This window comes from Globicephala melas, chromosome 7 (genome assembly GCF_963455315.2).
Source record: "Globicephala melas chromosome 7, mGloMel1.2, whole genome shotgun sequence".
Taxonomy (NCBI): domain Eukaryota; kingdom Metazoa; phylum Chordata; class Mammalia; order Artiodactyla; family Delphinidae; genus Globicephala; species Globicephala melas.
Genome location: NC_083320.1, coordinates 108,488,439 through 108,509,406, shown reverse-complemented (window position 1 = coordinate 108,509,406; position 20,968 = coordinate 108,488,439). Strand labels below are relative to the sequence as shown.

Genomic DNA, 20,968 nt, shown 5'->3' with positions numbered 1-20,968 from the left:
GCAGGAGTGCTTCCAGCTTTTAGATGCTCCAGAAGTGTCCAGAGCTGCAGCATGGGCTGGCCAGGAGCCGACCTCTTGGGGTCTGGGGCTGGGCATCCACCCCAGGCCATGCCCTGCACTGCTCTTTTCTGCTCTCCTCCTTTGGCACATTGCTGAGATTTTGTGTTTTTTTTTTAAAAAGGAAGTGGGTAACTCTGACTGCCAGCTCAGCTTTCCCTTACTGTTGAACTGTGTTTCTCCTGGGAAAGCGGGCCCTGGGGGAGGAAAGGGACAGGTGGGTGTGAGCAACCTCTGCAGCAGGCCCAGACGGTGAGCTGGCACTGGCTGTGATTTCTGGGGGCCAGGGCCCTCTTTTGTGGGTGGGTGTGGGGAGTCTCTGCTACCCCTCCGTGTCCACACTGCCTCAGCTCTTCTCAGGGAGGGACGTGGGTCAGACCCTGAAGACCTCCTTAGCAAGATAGACTCCAGGGCTGATGCTCTGTCCCAACCCTGGGAAGTCAGAGATGGAGGGGCCTTTTGCGCTCACTTGGTCCTTACCTCCCGCCTTTCAGGGTAGAGGTGGGACCCTGGGTGGGGACCTGCCCAGACCTCTGGCGGCCTCTGCATTGTCCCCTGTGGTCTCCGGGCTGGCAGGGGGAGGCCCCAGCGCCTGTCCCCCGTGTGCTGATTTCCTGCATCTGCTGGGCTGGGAGGACCAGTGCCTCCCCCTCAGGCCCCTCCCTGCCCACAGTATTTCTCTACCCCGCCGCAGCCCAAGACCAGTTGTGCAGGGTTAGCAGGAGGGAGCCTGGGAAAGCCCCCTTGCCCGCTGACAGTCAGCGCCTCTGCCAGGGGCGGGGCCACCACCGGACTCCCACTCTGGGCCCCTCTTGTTTCCCGCACCCTGGTCTTCGCCCTTGCTCTGACTATGCTCCCCTCCCGCCCCTCCCAGCCCCCTCGCAGCCTTCCCCCAGCCCCTGCTCTAGTGGAAAGCAGTGGCACTGGCCCTGGCCGCCTCTTCTGCTCTGGGGCCCTGTACCAGTGAGTCCCCAGCCTTTGATTCTGCATCTGCAAAGTGGGGGGTCCTCACAGGTAGTGGCAACTTGGAATCAGGCCAGGGCTGCGTTAGGGGAGCCCTTAGGACAGCTCCGGGGCAGCCGAGGGCCTGGGAGGGTCCACAGGGCCGGGGTGGGGAGAGGTGGGGCGGGGGGGAGGGAGCCGGCCCTCCCCCGTGCTGTGTTGTGGGCAGGGCATGTGTCTGCACTTGGCAGGACTGGGTGGAGCTATTTAAAGCTGACTCTGGGCATCAACTCCTTTGAGTGACAAAAATAACAACAATAACCAAAATAAAAGCACTAACATGTTGGGAAAAAATACCACATGTCTTATGTCCTTTAGGTACTCTTTAATAGTTCCAGGTCCACAGATGTGGCCATGGAGGATTCCGAGTGGTAAAATGAATGAATAGCCTGGTTGCACGTTGAGGCCAAACAGACATAGGCAAAGGGCCGAGGGCATTCAGAGGAATGAGTGAAGCCTTGTGCCTGGGGTGGGGGTCAGGGAAGGCTGCCTGGAGGAGGTGATGTGAAGGGCCGGCTTGGCCTGGCGTCAGTAGGGAAGTGGTTTCCTGATGAATGTCGTGGAGGTGGCCGTGGTCCTGCCCCGTCAGACCTTTGCTTGGCCCCAGGCAGGTGGGTGGAGGCGAGACCTTTACCTCCCCTGGCCTGGCTCTGGCTCTGTGCTCTGCTGAGTTGGGGGCTGGGCTCGTGCTTTGCTGCTTCTCCACACAGGCTGTTCCCCCAGGGAGCCCAGCAAGCAGCTGATGAGGGGCTGGTGGGAGGTGGCTGGGCTGGAGGGGCAGATTCCACCCCTCTGCTGATGGCCGGCGTCGTGGCGCCTGGGGCTGAGAATAGCACCCACACTCGCATGGAGGGGACAGGTGGGCCGGCGGTGGCTGGGGTGGGTGGAGCTGATGTCTCAGAACAGGTGGTGTGGAGGGCTGGGCTCAGGGCGGGGCTGTGCGCGTCCTCTGCTGGCCCCACCCAGCATGGAAGCAAGTGGCCGGTGGGTGACCTTGTGGCTGGGAGCCCTCCCTGACCCCTCTGTAGAGTGGGCGGCATCCTGGGCTCAGCGCTGGGATGTCAGATAGCAAGGCCCATCAGGGCTGCTTGTGGGTCGTCAGAGGCCAGTACTCTGAGCCGCTGTTTGGGCTCCAGGGGGCCTTTACCAGTTTACCCTTTTACCAGGGGTCAGGGTAAGTGGTGGTGGGGCTGGCAGGGCCCCTGCAGAGCCAGGGGGAGGAGGCTGCTGAGGGCGGTGGGACCAGGAACGGGAGGTGGGCTGGCTGCCGTGCCATGCTGTGTGTAAGCCCGAGTGAGTCATGGCGAGCAGGTGCTTGGGGCGCCAGGCACCAGGCACAGGAAAGGGATGTGTGGGCCGGAGGGGTGGTGGAGGTGAGGGAACGAGGTGGGAGCGGCTGCTAGAGCTTTCTGGCTCGGGTGGGAGGAATCCCAGGTCGACACAGGGGTAAAGGGATAGGGGGAAGCCAGCCCCTGCTCTGTGCTGGACCCTCTTAGCCTCACAGCCCCACTTCATCCTTATACCCCCGTGAGGTCTTGGCTGGGTTTACTGATGGGGCTCAGGGCTCAGAAAGGTGAGCCCTGGCCCCCTGGCCCCGCCTACCTGCCTTCCGACACCTCTGGGGACCTCAGACTCACTGTGACCCCCAGGTGTCCCCACCTCGGGTGATTCAGGCTCCTTCCCTCTTGTCGCTCAAACCTGGCGTCCCCCTCAGTTTTCTCCCTGTCCCCCCATCCTTGAGCACTTCTCGCCATTTCCTGTCTTGGCCCTAAACCATCATTGCCTCTCACCTGGGTCACTGTAGTCACCCAAGTGGGCTCCCTGCTCCAACCTGCTCTGCAGTCTGTTCCCACACAGCCGCCTGGGCTCAGATCTGTGGGTCAGACCACAGCTCTCCAGGGCCTCCTACCCCCGCTGGAGTTTCAAAGCCCTGCGGCCTGGCCCTGGCTGCCAAGGCAGTTTGTGCAGTGGTTGGAGGGTCTAGCCTCTGGAGCCAGGCTCGGGCTTTGGATCCTAACCACCCCTCTGGCTGGCTGTGTGACCCTGGGGAGTTTTTAAGGCAGTGCCTCAGTTTCCATGTCTGCAAAGTAGGGATAATAATAGTACTTCCTTCCATGCGAAGGGCTCGGCACCTGTGTGCAGGGCATCTTCCTCCTACACCTGCCCTCGTGCCCTCTTTCACACTCTGGCCTGTTCTTCCCACCCCAGGGCCTTTGCACTTGCTGTGCCCTTGCTCCTTCATCAGGTCACAGAGGTCACGTCCCTGAGCCCCGCCCTCTCCGTGCCCTGCTGTGTGTTTGTTCAGAGACTTCCATCGCCACTGGACACGCCTTCCCCTTGGAGCACCGGCCCTTCCAGAAGCCCTCCTACCCACATGGAGGCCTGCTTCTGGTTCTGGTTCTGTGGACATCCAGGAATGGGCTCAGACTGGCGGGTGGTTCCTGAGGAGAGGGGAGCCAGTCATGACCAAGCCTGGGCCCCCTCCTGTGCCCCCTTGGGGCTCCAGGGCACCCCATGTGGGCTGACCCCCTCCCAGGTCCTCCCTGAGAGGAAAGGGCCTCCTTTAGAGCCATTTTGTTTGGGAACCAATGGCCAGGTTCAGATTCTAGCTCCTGTTTACTTAGCCCTGAGACCAGGGGCATTAGGCCTCAAGTTCTTGTGTTTTTTTCTTTCTACAACAGATTTTTATTAATTTACTGCCTGATAGTTATCTATAATACCTTTTTTTTTTTTTTTTTGGCCACACCGCGTGGCATGAGGGATCTTAGCTCCCCGACTAGGGATGGAACCCAGGGCCCCTGCAGTGGAAGCGTGGAGCCCTAACCACTGGACCGCCAGGGAAGTCCCAGGCCTCAAGTTTCCTCATCTGAATACCTCCCTCTCATGGGATTTAGCGAATGCTCGTAAGGCTCTCCGGACGCCTTTGGATTAGCGGCTGCGTCTGATCTGTGGCTGCCTCCGCCCCGCACAGGCCCAGCCCAGCCCCGCCCCTCCCAGCACCCCCCAACCCCTTCCCCATCCCAACTTTGGCCCCTGCTGCCTCTGCTCCCCGGTGCTCTGTTCTGGGCTGTTCCAGCCTCCTGCACCCACCGCAGCCCACCCCAGCTTCCTCTGGGGTCAGGGTGGCCCTGCTCTGGCTTCTGGCCACTGGCTTATCTGCTGAACAGGCTGGAATTTCAGGCTTCCAGGGAGGGGAGGGGAGAGAGGAGAGGAGGGCAGGGTTTCTTGGCTGGAATCATCTGGAAACTCCTTACCTGGGAGTAAGTAAACTGGTTTCGACCAGACTGTCGTATTTCAAGGCACTGTTGTGGGTCTGACATACATGGCGGCCAAGTGTTTGTGTACCAGTTAAGGACGTAAAAAAAGAAAACCAAACATCACTTTTCACTCTCGCCAGTCTTTCTAAAGGAAAGGAAGAATCACTAAAAGAGGAAGGAGATAATTTTAGAGTGACAGTTTCCCAAGAAAGGCCCATTGGCTTCCTTAGTCGGTCAGCCGTTCCTACCAGGGCCCACAGGAAAGGATGATGGGTCTCTGTGGACTGGTGTCAGGGGATAGCGACTTCCAGAACATGAGGACTTGGGAAGAAAAATAGGTCACCAAGTGGGGTGAGGCCCTGGCGCTTCAGGGAGGCTTGGGAGGGGAACCTGGCAATGTTTTTCAGTTTTGTATTTCATTGCAGAAATGTTTGCAAACTTTGCATTCTAAATACACAATCTGTGCCGCTTATGTCACAAAAGTGGTTTCTTTACCAGTCAAACCTTTGGAATGCTGCAAAGTGGAGCAGGAATCTTTTGTAGTAAACAGACACGCTTCCTGTTACCCCCAGGCGGCTCTGTATCCCTGTTTATGGATCACAAGTTGAGGGATTTCCCTGGCGGTCCAGTGGTTAGGCCTCCGGTCCAGTGGTTAGGACTCCGAGCTTTCACTGCCCTGAGGGCCCGGGTTCAATCACTGTTTGGGGAACTAAGATCCTGCGAGCCCAGTGGTGCGGCCAAAAGAAAAAAAAAAAAAAGAATCACAAGTTGGGTTTCGGTTTTGAAATCCATCAGGTTCGGGGTCCTGGCTCTGCCACTCATTAGCTGAGTGACCTCTCTGAGCCTGTTTCTTCATCTGTAACATGGGACCAACAGTCACACCTTGGGATGTCCTGGTGATATGAGCCCACCTGTAAGGCAGTGTCAGGGGTGGTGGGCTCCCCTCAAGTTGGGTCCTTGGCCAGGGCTCCCTGGGGTCATGCCTTACGCTATGATCTTTGTGGAGCTTCGAAGGAGGGGCAGATGCAGTCCATGGGGAGCTTGGCTGGGCGGGTGCATGGCTGGGAGATGACATCCGATGGTGAGGGGTACCCCCCCCCGGGTGTGAGCTGAGCTCACAGACTTCCCCTGAAAGGAAGGCGGGTGGCAGCCTCTCCTGTCACCTCCTCCAGCCAGCCTGGGGTGACGGAGGTGCCGAGCAAAGATGGGGGCACAGAGGAACCAGGGAAGGGGGCTGTCTCTTGGGGGCAGCCCTGCGTGTGTGCCGGGCTGGGGAGAGGGAGCTGGAGTTGGGACACCCTCTCCTGAGACCCGCCGGCCCAGAGGTGGCCCTTCCTGGGCCTGGAGCCTGGCTTGCCCCCCTGGGAGACTGTTGCTTTCCCTTTCTCTGGTTTTGTCCCCAGCTCCCTTCTGCATTCCGGATTTTTGTTCCACACCATCTCCTGGCCTCCGCTCTGCTTCTTGCCTGGCTCTGTGGCCTCCGTGTGGTTCCTGCCACCTTTCTCCTGTGTCCGGAGGCAACTGAAGGGCCGGGGCAGGAGCCGTGTCCGGGAGCGTGTGTGGGGCTGTGTGCAGACACGTGGGCGAGCACCGGCACGCGGACACGCGAGTGTGCACACGGGCCTGCGTTGGGGGGCATTCTTGTCTGCTGGGGTTGGAATGCTGTTCCTGGCTCTTGCCCAAGGCCGGCGTTTTAACATTTATCTTTCTTAAAAAGTTATCGCCTGTTGGGGAAGTCGTCAGGCTGGGCCTGATGTATGGCCAGCCTGGCACCGCAGGAGGGCTGAGGAGTGCTGTTGGAGGCCCCTTGCCATGCGTTCTGGAAGCCTTGTGCTCTGGACCAGCTTTCCGGGCCCTGGGCTCTGCTCCCAGGCAGGAGCCTGAGCCGCTCCCCACCGCTGCCGGTCACAGCCGGGCCAAGGAGGCCAGACCCCTCATTCTAGCCGCTCTCTGCCTGGTGCCCACCCAACGCCAGGGTGCAGCGGCCGCTCTGGGGCTGTAGCCGTGTCACACTGGCCAGCAGATCGCCAGCCTTGGGCGTGAGCACTGTGGTTCTGAGGCAGAGGTGCCTGATGCATCTGCGTGAGTGAGTTCACGGGCCCTCGGCGGGAGAGGCAGCCTTGGTGTAGTCACCGGCCAGCCGGGGCAGGGGCTGCAGTGCAGGAGCGGCAGCCAGGGAAAAGGACCGAGGAGTCAGGAGCCCTGGGTCCAGTCCTGGCCGGCCCACAGTCTCCTTGATACAGACCGGGGTTCTTGGCCTTCCGCAAGCAATAGAAACTGACTAGGGGCCAGACCAGAAATTCAGGCAAGGCTTTACGGGCCCTCCCCCCACCCCCCTCCGCTGCAGCTGGTGGGAGCGAGAACACACAACAGCTTCCCTTGCTCGCTTGCTTCCTGAGGGGGGAGAGCTTGTTCCTTATATGGGGTGAGGGTAGAGGTGTGTCCAGGGGTCTGGCCGGAGGGGTGGCTGAGGTGCTTTGCCCACCCCCTTGGTGGTGCTGTGTGCAGGGGGCATGCGCAGTACCCTGCTTTTGCTCCTGACCCCCTGCTTTTGCTCCGGGCTCTTCGAAAGTGGCAGCTGGGTTTTTTGGTCTCTTTGTATCTTTTGTCCATAATTTTGCCCCAACTGTGCATGCACGCAGTTACTTTTAGTCCCATATAGTTTCTTTATATTTTGTTGCTCGTGGAGAGGTATGTCCAGGTGCAAGCATTGCAGCAAAGGGTCCCCGGTCCCAGGCTGTCTCATTCTCATTCATGAAATGGGGGTGCCAAGGCCCACTGGAAGAAGAGGCCCAAGGGGTCCAGACGGCTGCACAGTGCCAAGAAGGGTTCGGCCAGGCCAGCAGGGCATCCCTGGGCTAGGGTCGACTGTCGGAGGAGCCCATCGCCTCTGCATCCCCAGGGCTCAGTCACTGGGTGGTGTGGCCTCGGCCTCGACAGGGACGGACCCAGTGGGCAGCTGCAGGGCCTTGAGTCTCGCTCACTTTCCACAGCAGGCGAGATCTGGGCCACACTTGCTCAGCCACGGGGTCCTGGCTCTGCTCCTTCTTTGCCCTGTGGCCAAATTCCTTCCTTTTCTCATCTCTAAAGTGGTGGTGAGAATACATAGCTCTAGGCCTGGCATAAAGATGAAAAGAAAGACCTAGGAACCGGACGCCCAGAAGCAGTGAGCACACGTCTCCCCTAAAGGGACCCTGGGCTTCTTGGAGGAATGGCTGATTCTAGGGCCGGGGCAGGGACCCGCTGAGCCTGGAGCATCTCGTAGTGTCAGGAAGCAAGGAAGTGCTCAAAGACTAGTGGAGGCGTGTCCACAGGCTCCCACTGGCAGAATTTAGGAGAGTTTGAGCGTGAAAAAGAATAATGATGGTAATAGACTATAGCACATTGAATGCAAAACGGAGGCAAGAGTCCATAACAATATCCCCATAAAGGCGAGACCAGGGGAAGGACTTCTTTATAGCACGCCAGGTAATATAGAGGAGGTGATAGAAGCCCGCGCGATAAGAGTTGGTTCAGGCAAAGATGAGAGGCACAGAGCTTCTCAGACTTTAATGCACGCAGAGCCCTAGGGGACTTGTTAAAATGCGTCATGGAATCCAGCAGGTCTGGGGTGGAGCCTGAAATTCTGTATTTCTGCCGGGCTCCCAGAGGGCTGTGATGCCGCTGGTCCGTGGACCCCACTTTGAGTAGTAAAGTATTAAATGGACATAAAGACATCGGGTAAAAAGTTATTGGCCGTGGACTGTCACACAGTGGCGATGTATCGCCTTTCAGATGACTAGTCAATTATCTAGGGACAAGTCATCTCTACGGCAGAGGTCTGGCAAACACTGCCCGACCAAGTGGTCAAGCTCAGCACCGGAAGCAGGGGGCATCCTGAGGTGATGCTGTTGGACACATTACCTCTGTAGTATGCTTGCCAAAACAATGTTTAACCTGGACTTAATCATGAGGGAATGAGCAGATGAATCTGGAGTGTAGGGCATGCTCCATGGGACTGGTTTGTACTCTTAAAAAAATGTGTGGCCCAGGGAACCATACTCAGTATTTTGTAATAACCTATAAGGGAAAATGATCTGAAAAAGAATAGATATATATGTATAACTGAATCACTGTGCTGTACACCTGAAACTAACACAACATTGTCAATCAACTGTACTGCAATAAAAAAAATGTCAATATCTTGAAAGAGAAACAAATATGTACAGGGAATAGGTATGTGGGGGAATATTTTAGACTAAAGGAGACAGGAGACATGACAAGAAAAAGCAAAGTGTGTACTAAGTGAAGTAAGTCAGAAAGAGATATCACTTATATGTGGAATCTAAATATGACACAAATGAACATATCTACGAAACAGAAACAGACTCACAGACATAGAGAACAGACTTGTGGTTGCCAGGGTGGAGAGGGGGAGGGATGGATTCGGAGTTTGGGATTAGCAGATGCAAACTATTATATAAAGGAGGGATAAACAAGTTCCTACTGTATAGCACAGGGAACTCTATTCAATAGCCTGTGATAAACCATAATGGAAAAGAATATGAAAAAGTATACATATGTATAACTGAATCAATTTGCTCTACAGCAGAAATTAACACACCATTGTAAGTCAACTATACTTCAATTAAAAAAAAAAAGCAATGTGTGAACTATGAACTGTGTTTGGATCCCAGATCAAAAAACAAATAACCCAGACCTAAGGGAGATTTGGGGGACAACTAGGCATGTTTGTATATGGACATATATTGGGTAATAGTAATAAGTAAAGAGTAAACATCGGGGGTGCCATGGTACCACGGGGATTTAGGAGAACATTCTTCTTCTTGGAAATGTGCCGACGTAAATGTGCCGACGTCGTTAGGGGTGAAGGACTCGGGGTACAGGGTCATGATGTTTGCAGCCTACTTTCCAGTGGTTGGGCTGACGTACAAACAAACGAACTAAACTGTTTCAATAGAGAGAAAGAGAGAAAAATTGTGGCCTGTGGTAACAATTGGTGAGTTTGGGGAAGGGCAGAGAGCAGTCTGTTGTACTCTTCTTTCAACTTGTTTTGCCATTTATGTGGGTTATATTTCAAACTAGAAGTCAGGAGGGGGCCTCTGCAATGTGGCCGTGCCTGGTGGGCTGGGGCTTACCTCTGCCCTCTCCCTCCTTGCTCTGCTGAGGCCCTGCCCACCTGGCTCCTAGGTTACTAGAGGGTTGGGAGGAGTGTGGGGACAGGCGTCCATCACAGGGGGCCCGGTGGGCCCGGGCAGCATCTGGGCTCGAGGACCATGAAGCCGGCCCATCCCGCTGTTTGGAACAGAGGATGGAGCCGTCGGGCAGGAGTCAGGGGGTCACCCCAGGGTGTCGGGGAATGAGCCAGAGACCCTGAGGCTGTGGAAAGTTGGGGCAGAATATCCTGGGAGGGGGCAGCTCCAGCCACCAGGTGGCCTTTGGCCCAATTCTGATGGCCACCTCTTCATTTTTGCCTCTTGGCGTGTCTCCATCCGAATGGGTCCCTGCTGTGTGACCCCTGGGAAAACCTGGCCTTCCACCTGCCCATCTGCCTGTCTGTCTGTGTGCCCCTGCCTGCCCGGGAGCCTCTGTGAGGCTGCAAGGACGTGCATCCTGTCGCTGTGGTCCCCTGACCGCAGGCCCTGCCCGGAGGAGGAAGTGCAGTGGTGAGGCCCAGCCGCCCGGACGCAGCTCATTCCGTGACCGGCCTCAACTGAGGCCGTGGCCGTGGAGGTGCCGGAGGAGATGATGAGGAAGGTGAAGGCCTGCTGGGGTCTCAGCGGCTGGGTGGTGGGTGCCCGGGGGAGCTGAACGCTCCTCTGTGTGTGTGAGCGTGAGGGCTCCGGGTGCTGGGGGAGGCGGGAGGAGGTCTCCATCTCTGCTGGTCTCTAGAAGGGCTTTTCTAGCCTGGTCCAGAGCCTGGGGACCAGGGCTTCCGTCCTGGGCCCCTGGGCTGGGCTTTTCTTGCCAGCCCTGTGCTGCATGTTCAGATGTGGGCATGTGTCCCACACATGCAGGGGGCGGGCCACGCTCTGGGAGGAGGGAGGAGTCCAAGCGGGACCCCTGGGGTCAGCCGAGGGGTGAGTGCCTGCACGCTTGCTCCCCTGCGCTGTGTTGGCTGGGCTGGGGTGGCTTGGAGGGGGCCAGGTCTGCTGGGTGCCCCTCCTCCAGTCTGGAGCTTGGGAGCAGCCCTGTGCTCACGCCTGACTGTGAGGCCCTAGGCTGTGTGTCCTGATTTGCCTGCCATCTGTCGCGTGGAGCCAAGGACACTTCCCTGTGAGGAGGGGGCCCGTGGTGTCTGTAAAGTGCTGTGCTCGGTGGGCAGTGAGCGATAATTGGTCCCTAGTTCGAACGAGACTGGCCCCGGGTGCCCTTTCTGTTCTTCTGGGTTTGGTGGCCGGGTGTGTGGCACAGCTGGTCTGTCCCCTGGGGCCACTGGCCATCCAGGAGGAGAGGAGGTGGCCTGGCGAGATGGCCCGGACGAGGCCTCTGGGCCGTGAGAGGGGCTGGGGAAGGGGCGCCCCCCTCCCCCTGCAGCACCCCGGCCACAGGAAGCTGTCGCTGAGCCCTGGCACTTAGAGGCACTCAGCCGTGTCCTGTGAGCCTCCTGCCCCAGCCAGGGAGGGGCCACTGGCCCTGGGTCACGGCCCAGCCCGGACAGGCTGACCCAGGGACGCTGTCGGGGAGGTTCGTTCTGCCACCAGCTCCCCTTTTTCTGCCCTGCCCGGGGCTGGTCCTTCCGAGGCTCTCCATACCCTCTGCTATCTAGCTGCACTGAGGATGTGGTGAGAGCAGACGGGGTGGCACCGATAAGGCTTCCTGGACCGCTGGGCTTGGGCTGAGCAACTGCGACCTTGGTGTCATCTGTCGCATCGTCCAAAAGGCTCCCCTTTGTTTATTACAGGGGAGACATGCATGATGAGCGTGTGCTTAGCGTGACACAGGAGAGTCTGGGGCTCCGCTCTCGGCGAGGAGAGGGCTGTGAGCTTGTGTATGTGAGGGCTGGACAGAGCCACCCTGGGGCCTCTGTGGGGGTGGGGACAGATCGGGCATGGCCCAGCGGCTTTTAGCTGGCAGGGTGATCGGGTGCAGTCTGGGCACCCCAGAGGCTGGTCAGAAAGGCCTCTTCCCCAGTGTCTGGGGCGTGGCAGGAGGCCCAGCTATGGAGGGTGGCAAACAGGTAGCCATCGGTGCTGTGGAGCTGTACTGCAACAAATTTTGTCCTGGTCCCTGGCCTGGGGCAGGAGGTGCCCAGCTTGTTTTTCCCCCAGTAGCCACACTGGGAGCTCCCCCTGAGGACGAGGACCCAGGCTGTGTGCCCTCCTCCCCTTGTCTGTAAAGTGGGATGGGTACAGTGAGCCATAAACAAGGCCAAGGCCAGCACACACTCACTGGGCGATGCCCTGAGCCTCGACGGTGCCGTGGGTACAGCTACTCCCGTGTCAGAGGCAGGCACTGAGGTGTAGCGAGTTAAGCAGTTAGCCTGAGGTCACATGGAGCCGTGCTGGTCACCGCCCTCCACACTGACTTTGCAGGGCTGGGACCCACTGGGGCCAACACACGTTACCCAAGACCAGACCTCAAATTCGTGTGAATGCCAGATCTCACCCTGATCCTAACAGCCACCTTCATGGTGAGCTCTCTGCGTGTCAGGCTGAGGACTTTCCATACACGACCCTCTCATTTTGCATAACAGGAAACTGAGAAGTGGACTGTTTTGTTCAAGTTCAAGACTCTGATCTCAAAGTTCAAAGCTCAGATGAGAACGAGTTTTGTGTCGACCCTGTGCCCAGCCCTGTAACGGAGCTGGGGACACAGAGAGGGCTGGACACTGTCCTGGCTCTCAGGCTGTGCAGGCTTGGGCCAGGCCAGAGGCAGACACTCAGGCAATGAGGAGAGTTGGTACAGGCCCTAAGTGGTACAGAGTGGGGTGGAGGAGGGAAAGGGCAGGGGCAGCTTCACAGAGGAGGTGTCACCTGAGCGAGATTTTGGAGGATGAATAGGAGTCTGCTGTGTGCACATGCATGCCTTCTGTCTGACATCTTGGGATGCCATCTGTCTGGACTGGGAGGGTGGGTTTGTGTCAGGTCCAGCCATCAACTGTGTGAAGGCTGTTCTGAAAGTCTTTTAGGGGATCACCTGTACTTGGGTACCTACTATGGGCCAGGTACAGAGATGTTTTACAGACATGAGCCTTAAGGTGGGCGCTAATGTCTTTTATTAAAAAAAAAATTAATTAATTACTTGGTTGCATTGGGTCTTTGTTGCTGTGCACGGGCTTTCTCTAGTTGCGGCGAGCAGGGACTACTCTTCGTTGAGGTGCTCAGGCTTCTCATTGCGGTGACTTCTTTTGTTGCGAAGCACGGGCTCTAGGTGCGCGGGCTTCAGTAGTTGTGGCACGCAGGCTTAGTAGTTGCGGCTCGCGGACTCTAGAGCGCAGGCTCAGTAGTTGTGGCACACGGGCTTAGTTGCTCCGCGGCATGTGGGATCTTCCCGGACCAGGGCTCGAACCCATGTCCCCTGCATTGGCAGATGGATTCTTAACAACAGCGCCACCAGGGAAGCCCGCTAACGTCCTTTTTATTTTCCGACAAGGCACTTGAGGTTGAGAGACGTGGTCAGAGTCCCTTTTCTCAGGGTTCTTCTCACCACCTGGTGTAGTCTCACCATGGCTGGCCTCTTTCTCGAGGCCTGAAGCTCTCTCTGGTGGCTTCCGCTGGCTGGGGGAAACCCACAGCTGTGTTGGATGCCTGGGGCCAGGTGTACATGTCTGTGTGTACATCGGGGCCTTGGCCTTCTCAGGAGCCCTGATAGCCGGGCGGGCACTGGTGACTCCACTGATGGAGGGCATCTCCTCAGGGAGAAGGAGAGGCAGGGGGTGGACAGGCTCACTTTCCAGTTCTCCTGCCTGATGGTTTGCTCCAGTGGCCCCTGCTGACTTCTGCAGGTTCTTTCCCACCTGGTGGTCCATTTCTTTCTCTGGAGGTGGCGGGGCTGTGGGGTGGGCGTTGATGGGGTGAGTCACCTACCTGTGCTCAGTGTCGAGTGGGCTGGGCATCCCCACAGCTCCACCCTGTTCCCATGGGGCCAGCCGCATGTGGCTGCCAGGGGAATGGGGAGCCTGTGGATTGAGGGAAGTGCCCGTTTTCTTTCTTTTACTTTCTTCTTCTTTTTAAAAATCTTTTCTTGGCCACACTGTGCGGCACGTGGGATCTTAGTTCCCTGACCAGGGATCGAACCTGCGCTCCCGCCATGCATTGGAAGCGCAGAGTCTTAACCACGGGACTGCCAGGGAATTCCCAAGTGCCTGTTTTCCTGCTCGTGGTTTTGCTTTTCTCCTCTCAGTCCCTTGTCGGCCCTTGGCATCCAGCTGCACTTCACCCATGGAGTGTCCTGACTGTTGTAGCACAAAGTTGTTGGCAGGCTGCTCCCCAGTGTGCGCCGCTGCCCCCGCACCCGCCACTCTCACCTTTCCTCTCCATCCTTTGCGACCTTTAGTCATCTTGAGCGACTTGAAATTCCCTGGTAACGGACCTCATCTTTCTGGTCCTCCTCGCCTTTGCTGCAAGCTCTCCCCTCCTTCTGAGCTGCCCCTTCCCCCTGGAAGTCTTCCTTGATTGCCCGGACTGGATAGGATCTCCAACCTGGGCTCCCGCAGACTCATGTACCTCCCTCTCTCTTGGGACTGGGCACACGTCTGAATGATTTGCTGACCCAGCAGAGATGAACAGGGCTGGGCACAGAGCGGGCGTTTGGCAAGAGATGGCCGAATGCATTGCATGATGAGAGAGAGGGTCTGAGAGCTGACTGGCCTTGCCCTGGCTCCTGGGCAGCTGGGGGAGGGGGAGCAGGGCAGCACAGGCCATCCTAGGGTCAGTCAGGGGTGGGAAGGGTCCAGGCTGTGTTCTGGGACTGGGCATCCCTCGGTCTAGGACCCTGGCCTGGCATTCCAGCCCCATCTGGTACTCATCCCTGCCAGGGGCCCACCTGTTTGTCTCCTCCACCTGCCACCCTCACCCACTACCACCTGCTGACTTGTTATTCTTGTTGGGTCTTGGCCGCCGTCTCTGCCGACCATCATCGCGGTGTTGTCCTTTTTGCTTGCCTGCCCAGGCCTGTGGAGGGGCGTCTTTGCCTCCCTCTACCCCTGCACACCCCACCTCCTGTCTCCCTCAGTAGCCCCTTCCTGTACCCCCATCTCCTGTTTTTCTCTGCTGTCTTCCCATTGCCCTCACCCTTCCTTGCTTCTTTATTCTCTCTCTGCTCATAGAGAACTCTGGGATTGGAGGGACAGAAGCTGGGAGAGGGGAGTCTGGGAGAACCTGGTGGGCCAGGGCTTCCTCTCAGGCTCCTGGTCTGGCTCCCTCTTTTTCTAGATCTTTCCCCCCTCTCTCGGCCTTGGGTCTCTCTCCCTCTCTCTCTCTCTCTGCCTTTACCCACCCACCTCCCCATCTGTGTCCTCAATGCCCTCTCTGCTGACACAGCTGAGAAGGGACAGCTGTGACTCACAGAGGGGCGAGTCTGCCTCTGGGATTTGGGGAGTAGAGTGTGTGGCCGTGAGCCCACGTGTGTGTGCCCTTGTGTGCCTGTGTGTGTGAATGCACGTGTGCCAGTGTGAGTGCCAGGGGTGGGAGGGAGTCTAGATATGGGCTAGAATGGGTCATAACTGAAACTCTGGTCAGATTGGGAGCTGACTCCCAGGGACCGCAAGAGCCTGACGCCCAGCCACCCTCCCTGCCCTCCTGGTCCTGGGGCGGTCACTTCCCTGCCCCGCCGTCTGGTATTTATGAGCCTTGGGCCCAGGAAAAGGAGTCATGTGGGGAGGTGGGGCTGCCCCTACTGGCCCCCTCATGTTCAGCTGCCAGGGTTGGGGGGAGCACCCAGGGGTGCAGTGTAAGTTCAGCTAGGAGGGGCGCCCGACCCCTCATACTGCTGTTTCGGTTACTACAGCAAGTCTGTCCTAAGTTCCTCCTCTTGACTGATGGGTGAGCCCTGTGTAGAGGATGAAGAGGGTCTCAGCCCTGCCCTTGGGGGTCCCAGCAGCCACAAGACCTCCGAAGGTCCCGGTGCCCTGGGCTGGGTGACATTGGCCATGGGCCTCCCAGACCCGACCCTGGCTGGGGTGGGGAGGGGTCTGCGGTATCGGTGACAGGGCCCTCTTGGTTTGGCCACTTCCCTTCTCAGAGTAACACACTTTCTTTCCCCCTCTGCCTCGGCAGGTCCTCCAGAAACTGGGGAAGGCGGATGAGACAAAGGATGAGCAGTTTGAACAGTGCGTCCAGAATTTCAACAAGCAGCTGGTGAGTGTGGGTGGCCCTTGGCCTCAGGGAGCTTGTGAAAATGGAACTGCGGCTGCCAGGTGGAAAATGTCAAGAGCTGAATTTGTGGGCTAGGGGAACTTGAGAAGAGCGTCAGTGTGGGCTGGCGAGGTCACGGAAGACTTCTTGGAAGAGGGAGCATCGGCCCTGGGTGTGGACCGTGGGGGAGAGGAAGGAGGGGCAGGAGTATACCTTAGGTACTTGGTAACACTTCAGGTTGGGGTGGGAGCTGGCGTTAGATTGTGCCCAGGCTCTGGGAAACCTTGAATGTCAAGGCAAGTGGGATCTCTAGAAGCTTCTTGTGAGGAGAGTGGTAGCTGCAGGGTTTAATGCGGGAGCAGAGCAGACTGGCTTTGATTTGGGCACCTCGATCAAAGTGTCGACTGTGCCTGGCTGAGTGGCAAGCTCCAGGCCTGGCCATTTGTAGATGGCTTGTGGGTGCCTGTAACAACCCTGTAAGGCAGCTGGTGTCACTGTGCCCCTTACACAGATGAAGCAGTTGAGGCTCAGAGAAGTTGGGTGATTTGCCCAAGGCCATCCAGCTTTGGGAGTGGATTCAGACCCATACTTGTCTGATTCCAAAAACTGCAAGGGACTTGAAGGGCATCCTTAGCAATTCCTTTTACAGGCCAGGGACCGGTGACAGGAGGGCCTTAATTATGTTGGCAGCCTGGGGGCAGTGGTTAGATCCAGGGGAGGACTTCCTGACCAAAGGGCTCTAAATACCCTGACTGGGTTGTACCTGAGACCTTCCCCGCTCAGGTCTGCTAAGTCTAGAATAAGCTACTTTGGTGGCTGTGTCTGAGTGTTGTAGAAGAGGGGAATGAAACGACCCTGGCAAGGGTGCCCTCACTGGGCAGGGCCAAGGAGGCAGGGAGAGAGAGCTGGGCCACGGCTCTGTGGCTTCTGCAGACCAGCCCCAGTGAGTGACAGATGGGGATGGGGGCCAGAGGAGGCCACAGGAATGGGCATGGCTGTGGGGAGTGAGGTCAGGGTCTCAGCTCTGCTAGGAAAGGGGCCAGGTGGGCCTAGACAGGGGCTGGGAGGGCCCAGGCCTCTTCCTGCTTGTCCACACCTGACGCCTCAGAAAGCACGGAAGGTACCCACCACAGCCTCTGCGGCTGGAATGGAACCTCTGGCGGAAGGGGCCTCCTTTGGAAAACTCTGACAGCCCGCTGGCCAGGGGCTGGGAGCAGCTGGGAGAGGGCCGAAGAGCATGCTGGGAGAGGGCAGGGGTGCATGCTGGGAGAGGGCAGGGGAGCAGCTGAAAGAGGGTAGGGGTGCATGCTGGGAGAGGGCCGGGAGCATGTTGGGAGAGGGCAGGGGAACAGCTGGGAGAGGGCAGGGGTGCATGCTGGGAGAGGGCAGGGGAGCAGCTGGGAGAGGGCTGGGGAGCCTGCTGGGAGAGGGCCGGGGTGCCAGCTGGGAAAGGGCCCAGGACCAAGTCTACCCTCACCTGCCAGAGAAGCTGAACTGAGGGGTTCCCCAGAACAGGGCTGGGAGCCCCCATGGCTGCTTGTCCCCCAGGCCAGGAACGTTTCAAGGCCCAGAACAGAGACACCTGCTGGCTGTGTGGCTGTGCGTGAGCCCTTGCCCCTTGGGCCTCACGTTTCTCACTTGCAAAGTAGAGGTTTGGACAAGAACCCTGAAGTTCCCTCTGGGTCGCTGGCTCTGGGCAAGGAGTCACTCACTGATCTTTGCCCAGAGGGGCTGGGGAGTGAGGCCAGGGCTAAAGATAGCCAGTGCTGGTGGCTCCCTGGCTGTGGACATGGGCGGTCATTTGAGCTGGTGCTCTGCCCTCAGGCTGGGTGGGGTGGTCGCCTTCTCAGGGGCCAAGGGTGGAAGCAGGGCGGGCAAATTGAAGGTCTCGTTTGAGGCTCGGGGTAACCCTCCCTTAGGAGTTAGGGCAGCTGGGCAGTTCTGGATTTGATGGGTGTGTGGAGATGACTAGGACCTGGGGGTGGGGTTCAGGATTTACAAAGGTGTGAGGGTCACTATTCTCAGGGGAGCTGCAGGGCTTGGCGGGGGGCGGGGGCGGACGGCTTGGGAAAGGCCAGGTGACGCTTGAGCACGGGGAACCCTGCTTTTCACCTGGGAACACCAGGCCTAGTGGGCCAGCCCTAGCTGAGTTCAGGATGGCAGGGAGTTTGGGCTTCAAGGAAGTGAATCTCCCACCCCTTCCTATGGGGGTGGGTCCTAGGAGAGGGTGTCGGTCACCTTGCTGTCACCTGCTCTCACAGGGACCCAGTTTACATAGCTCCTCTGGGCCTGCTCAGTGTTAGTTGCGACATCCCTGCCCCTGCGTCCCGTCCCTGCACTGTGAAACCCTGGAGGGCCCACTCACACTCCCGCCCACCTGAGTGCTTCAAACCCAGCTCAGGCCCTCCCGGAAGCCATCCTGGGTCCTCCAGGTGGCCCAAGCTCTTCATCCTGGGAGCCACCTGGACCTTGCACCCCAGGGCTCATCGTTGCTGTGTATCTGTCACTGAGGTGGGGCAGGTCTGATTCCTTCTCATCCCCCAGGATCCACCCAGGCCTCTGCTCCAAGGGGGCATTGCTGGCTATCTGTCGTTTGAAGCTCCTGTGGCATTGATTGCAGAGGGGCAAGAGTCAGCTGGAGCCAGAGAGGTCCATGCAGGGGAGGACTTCCCTGCCCCCTGGATTCCCTGGGAAGATGGGGGCTGACGTCAGGGAGGCAGGGAGAGCCTCTGGAGGGAGGTTCGGGGGACATGGGCTGCCTGCTGGCCGCCCCATGGAGCCGCCCCTGCCGTCGGTCCCAGGCTGTGGTGCCCTTCCGAGACTCCCAAGTCGGGAGCCAGGAGAGCAGGCCGAGGGGCAGGGGCTCCAGGACTTTATCCTTCCCCAGCTGCTCTGCAGGGCGTTTGTTAGCGCCCAGGAGCCTCCGCCGAGTTGTTTGTCAGAGCCAGCGTGGAGGGGAGGTGGCTTGGGCGCCCGCCTGAGGAGACAGCTGGCTGGGGGCCCCGGGGCGGGGGCGTCGACCCTGGGCCCAGCTGCAGTTGGCACAGGGCGGGCCTTGCACATCTGTACCCAGCGTGCCTGCTCACAGCGTGGCCTTGTTTGGGAAGCACAAGGGACCCTGGTACGGCCTGAAGCCTGGGCAAGCGTGGCAACCCCCCTCCCCCCCACGGGCGACCCCTTTCTCAGGGTGCATTGGAGACAGACGCGGGGGGACTCTGGGGAGGGGAGCGAGGTGATGGAGGCTAAGCTGGGTCTGGAAGATGCTGTGACATCAGATGAACACAATGACATCACATCACAAACATACTCGAGTCTTCATCTCTACCACCAAAGCACTGAGTTGTGAAGACTGGGCGTGGGTGCGTCAAGGCTGCGTCAGGAATGGGGTGGACCCTTCCTCGTGCCCCAGTCCCATGGGGTCCACATGCGATCCCTGAGGGAATTTCAGAGAGGTCTGAATGCTTGTGGATTGTCCTTTTGTTTCGTACTTTAATCTTTAATCAGCACACACCTCAAACTTGGATGTTCCTAAGAATGATATGTGGCCAGGGTTTCCTTCTTTTAAATGCGATGTGCTGAAACCCTCCTTGCACAGTGTCTCTGCTGTCGTCATAACGAATAGGCAGCTGCCTGTTCCGGCCCCTTCGTGACCCATTCGGCAAACTGGGGCCTGAGTGGCCAGGTATTGGAGGTTCTCGCCGGCTCTCTCAGTGCCTGTGTGACCCTGGGCACGTCATGCAACCTCTGAGTTTCCTCTTCATTAGGTGGAAACAGTGGTGTTGAGAGCTGGTGTGTGGAAAGTGCCGGCCCCAGTGAGGAGCTGCTGCCCGGAGCTCTGAGGACACCAGGGCAGGAGGAAAGGGCTCTGGCTATAAAGAGGGGGGCCTGTTTGCAGGGGGATAGGAGAGGTTTGAGGGTGCTGGGGGTGAGCCTGTGCAGGGGGGCTGGGTCCTCGGTCCTCCAGCTGCCCTCGGCTGGAGCCTTGACCTGCGGGGGTGGACCACCACCTTCCGTCTCCTGCGGGAGCTCCAGGCTGGCCGGGTGGAGCTCTGTAGGGACTCAGGTCTCCTGGGACTGTGGCTCGATGCTGTCATCTATCTAACCCTCCACCAGGGGGAGGGACTTCAAAACAAGGTGTCACTGAGGCGTAGGCTGGTGTCAGGGTAGGGAGAGCCCAGGAGGTCTGCCGTCACGGCCCTCCAGAGGCCCCGGTCTCCTGTGTCCCCCTAGGTCCCCCATCATTGTTCTCAGTGTACAGCCCACTTCCTGAGGCTGGCCTTCAACGACCTCGGGCCCGGCCCAGCTCACTTAAGCCATTTCCCTGAAGGCCTGTGATGTGCCAGGCGCCCCTGCAGGCACTCCACGCACATTTGCTTGTGGTCTCCCAGGCTGGGGTCGTTCGACCCAGTTGGCAGGCAAGGAGACCGAGGCTCAGAGAGGCTACGTGTCTAGTAAGGGACAGAGCTGGGTCTTCATGGCCCCAAAGCCTCTGTGTGCTTTCTCCCACTTTCCACGCGGCTTCTGAAAACTGTAGCATCTCCCTGGCGGTGGTCTCAGACTTTCCCCGCTGGCCTCGGCCTGCTCGCCCCTCCTCGCACCTGGAGCTCAGCTGTCCTGCTCCTGCCTTCTGCGGTACTGATGGCCAGAGGGAGTTGAGGCTGTGCCTGTGGTTCCACCCTCTCTGCTGGCCCTGCCTGCTGTTCCAGGAAGCCCCGGAAGCTGCCCTCCCAGCTCAGGGTGCTTCACTCCCTGGCCCATTCTCCCTCATCACCCTTTCCTCCTACATCTTCCCTCTCAGCTGGGCCAGTGTCCCGAGAGGCCTGGACATGACCCCCATACTTCTCTGCGCTCCTTCCAAAGGCCTCCCCCTCCGGACCTCTCCTCTCCCCATCAGAACCCTCCTGACCCTGGTGGGATGCAGTGGGAGTCCGCTGGCCTCAGGTACCAACCACCTAAGCTTTCAGGACAAGGTGCTGGGTGGTTCCTGTGCCCCCGGTCGTGTTCCTGGGCTTGTTGGTCGCCTGGTTCATGGTTACCCGAGGGCAGGCCTGCCACACGCTGGTCCCATCCTACACCTGGGCTGTGCGTGCGTGTGTCTTTCGGCCGTGCTCCAGTGTCTCTTCCAGGGTGGAGGGGTCTCTGTCTTCTTGCCTTCCTTACAGGGCTGAGAATACTGTCTGAGAGAGAAGGTGCTGACACCCTTGGGTGAATGTTCCTTCGGGCACAGGCTCCCGAGAGGGAGCTCAGTGTGTTAGTGACCAGAGAGGAGATAGCAGCCGTGCCCCGGCGCGGTATCCTGTAGGCCCCCAGTGCCTTGCCGTGGACAGCCCATCCGTGGCAGGTGTCCGTGAGGTG

The 20,968-nt window shown here is 58.6% G+C and overlaps 1 protein-coding gene across 9 annotated transcripts in view; it reads left to right on the top strand.

The window, feature by feature from the left end:
- The window catches only part of BIN1 (bridging integrator 1), a 55,303-nt gene that overhangs the window by 13,107 nt on the left and 21,228 nt on the right, over window positions 1–20,968 (top strand). For all 9 annotated transcript variants that reach the window (XM_030840428.2, XM_030840419.2, XM_060302573.1 and 6 more), the window contains exon 2: window positions 15,536–15,616. In XM_030840428.2, coding sequence (XP_030696288.1) covers window positions 15,536–15,616 — 81 coding nt within the window. The remainder of the gene's footprint in view (window positions 1–15,535; window positions 15,617–20,968) is intronic.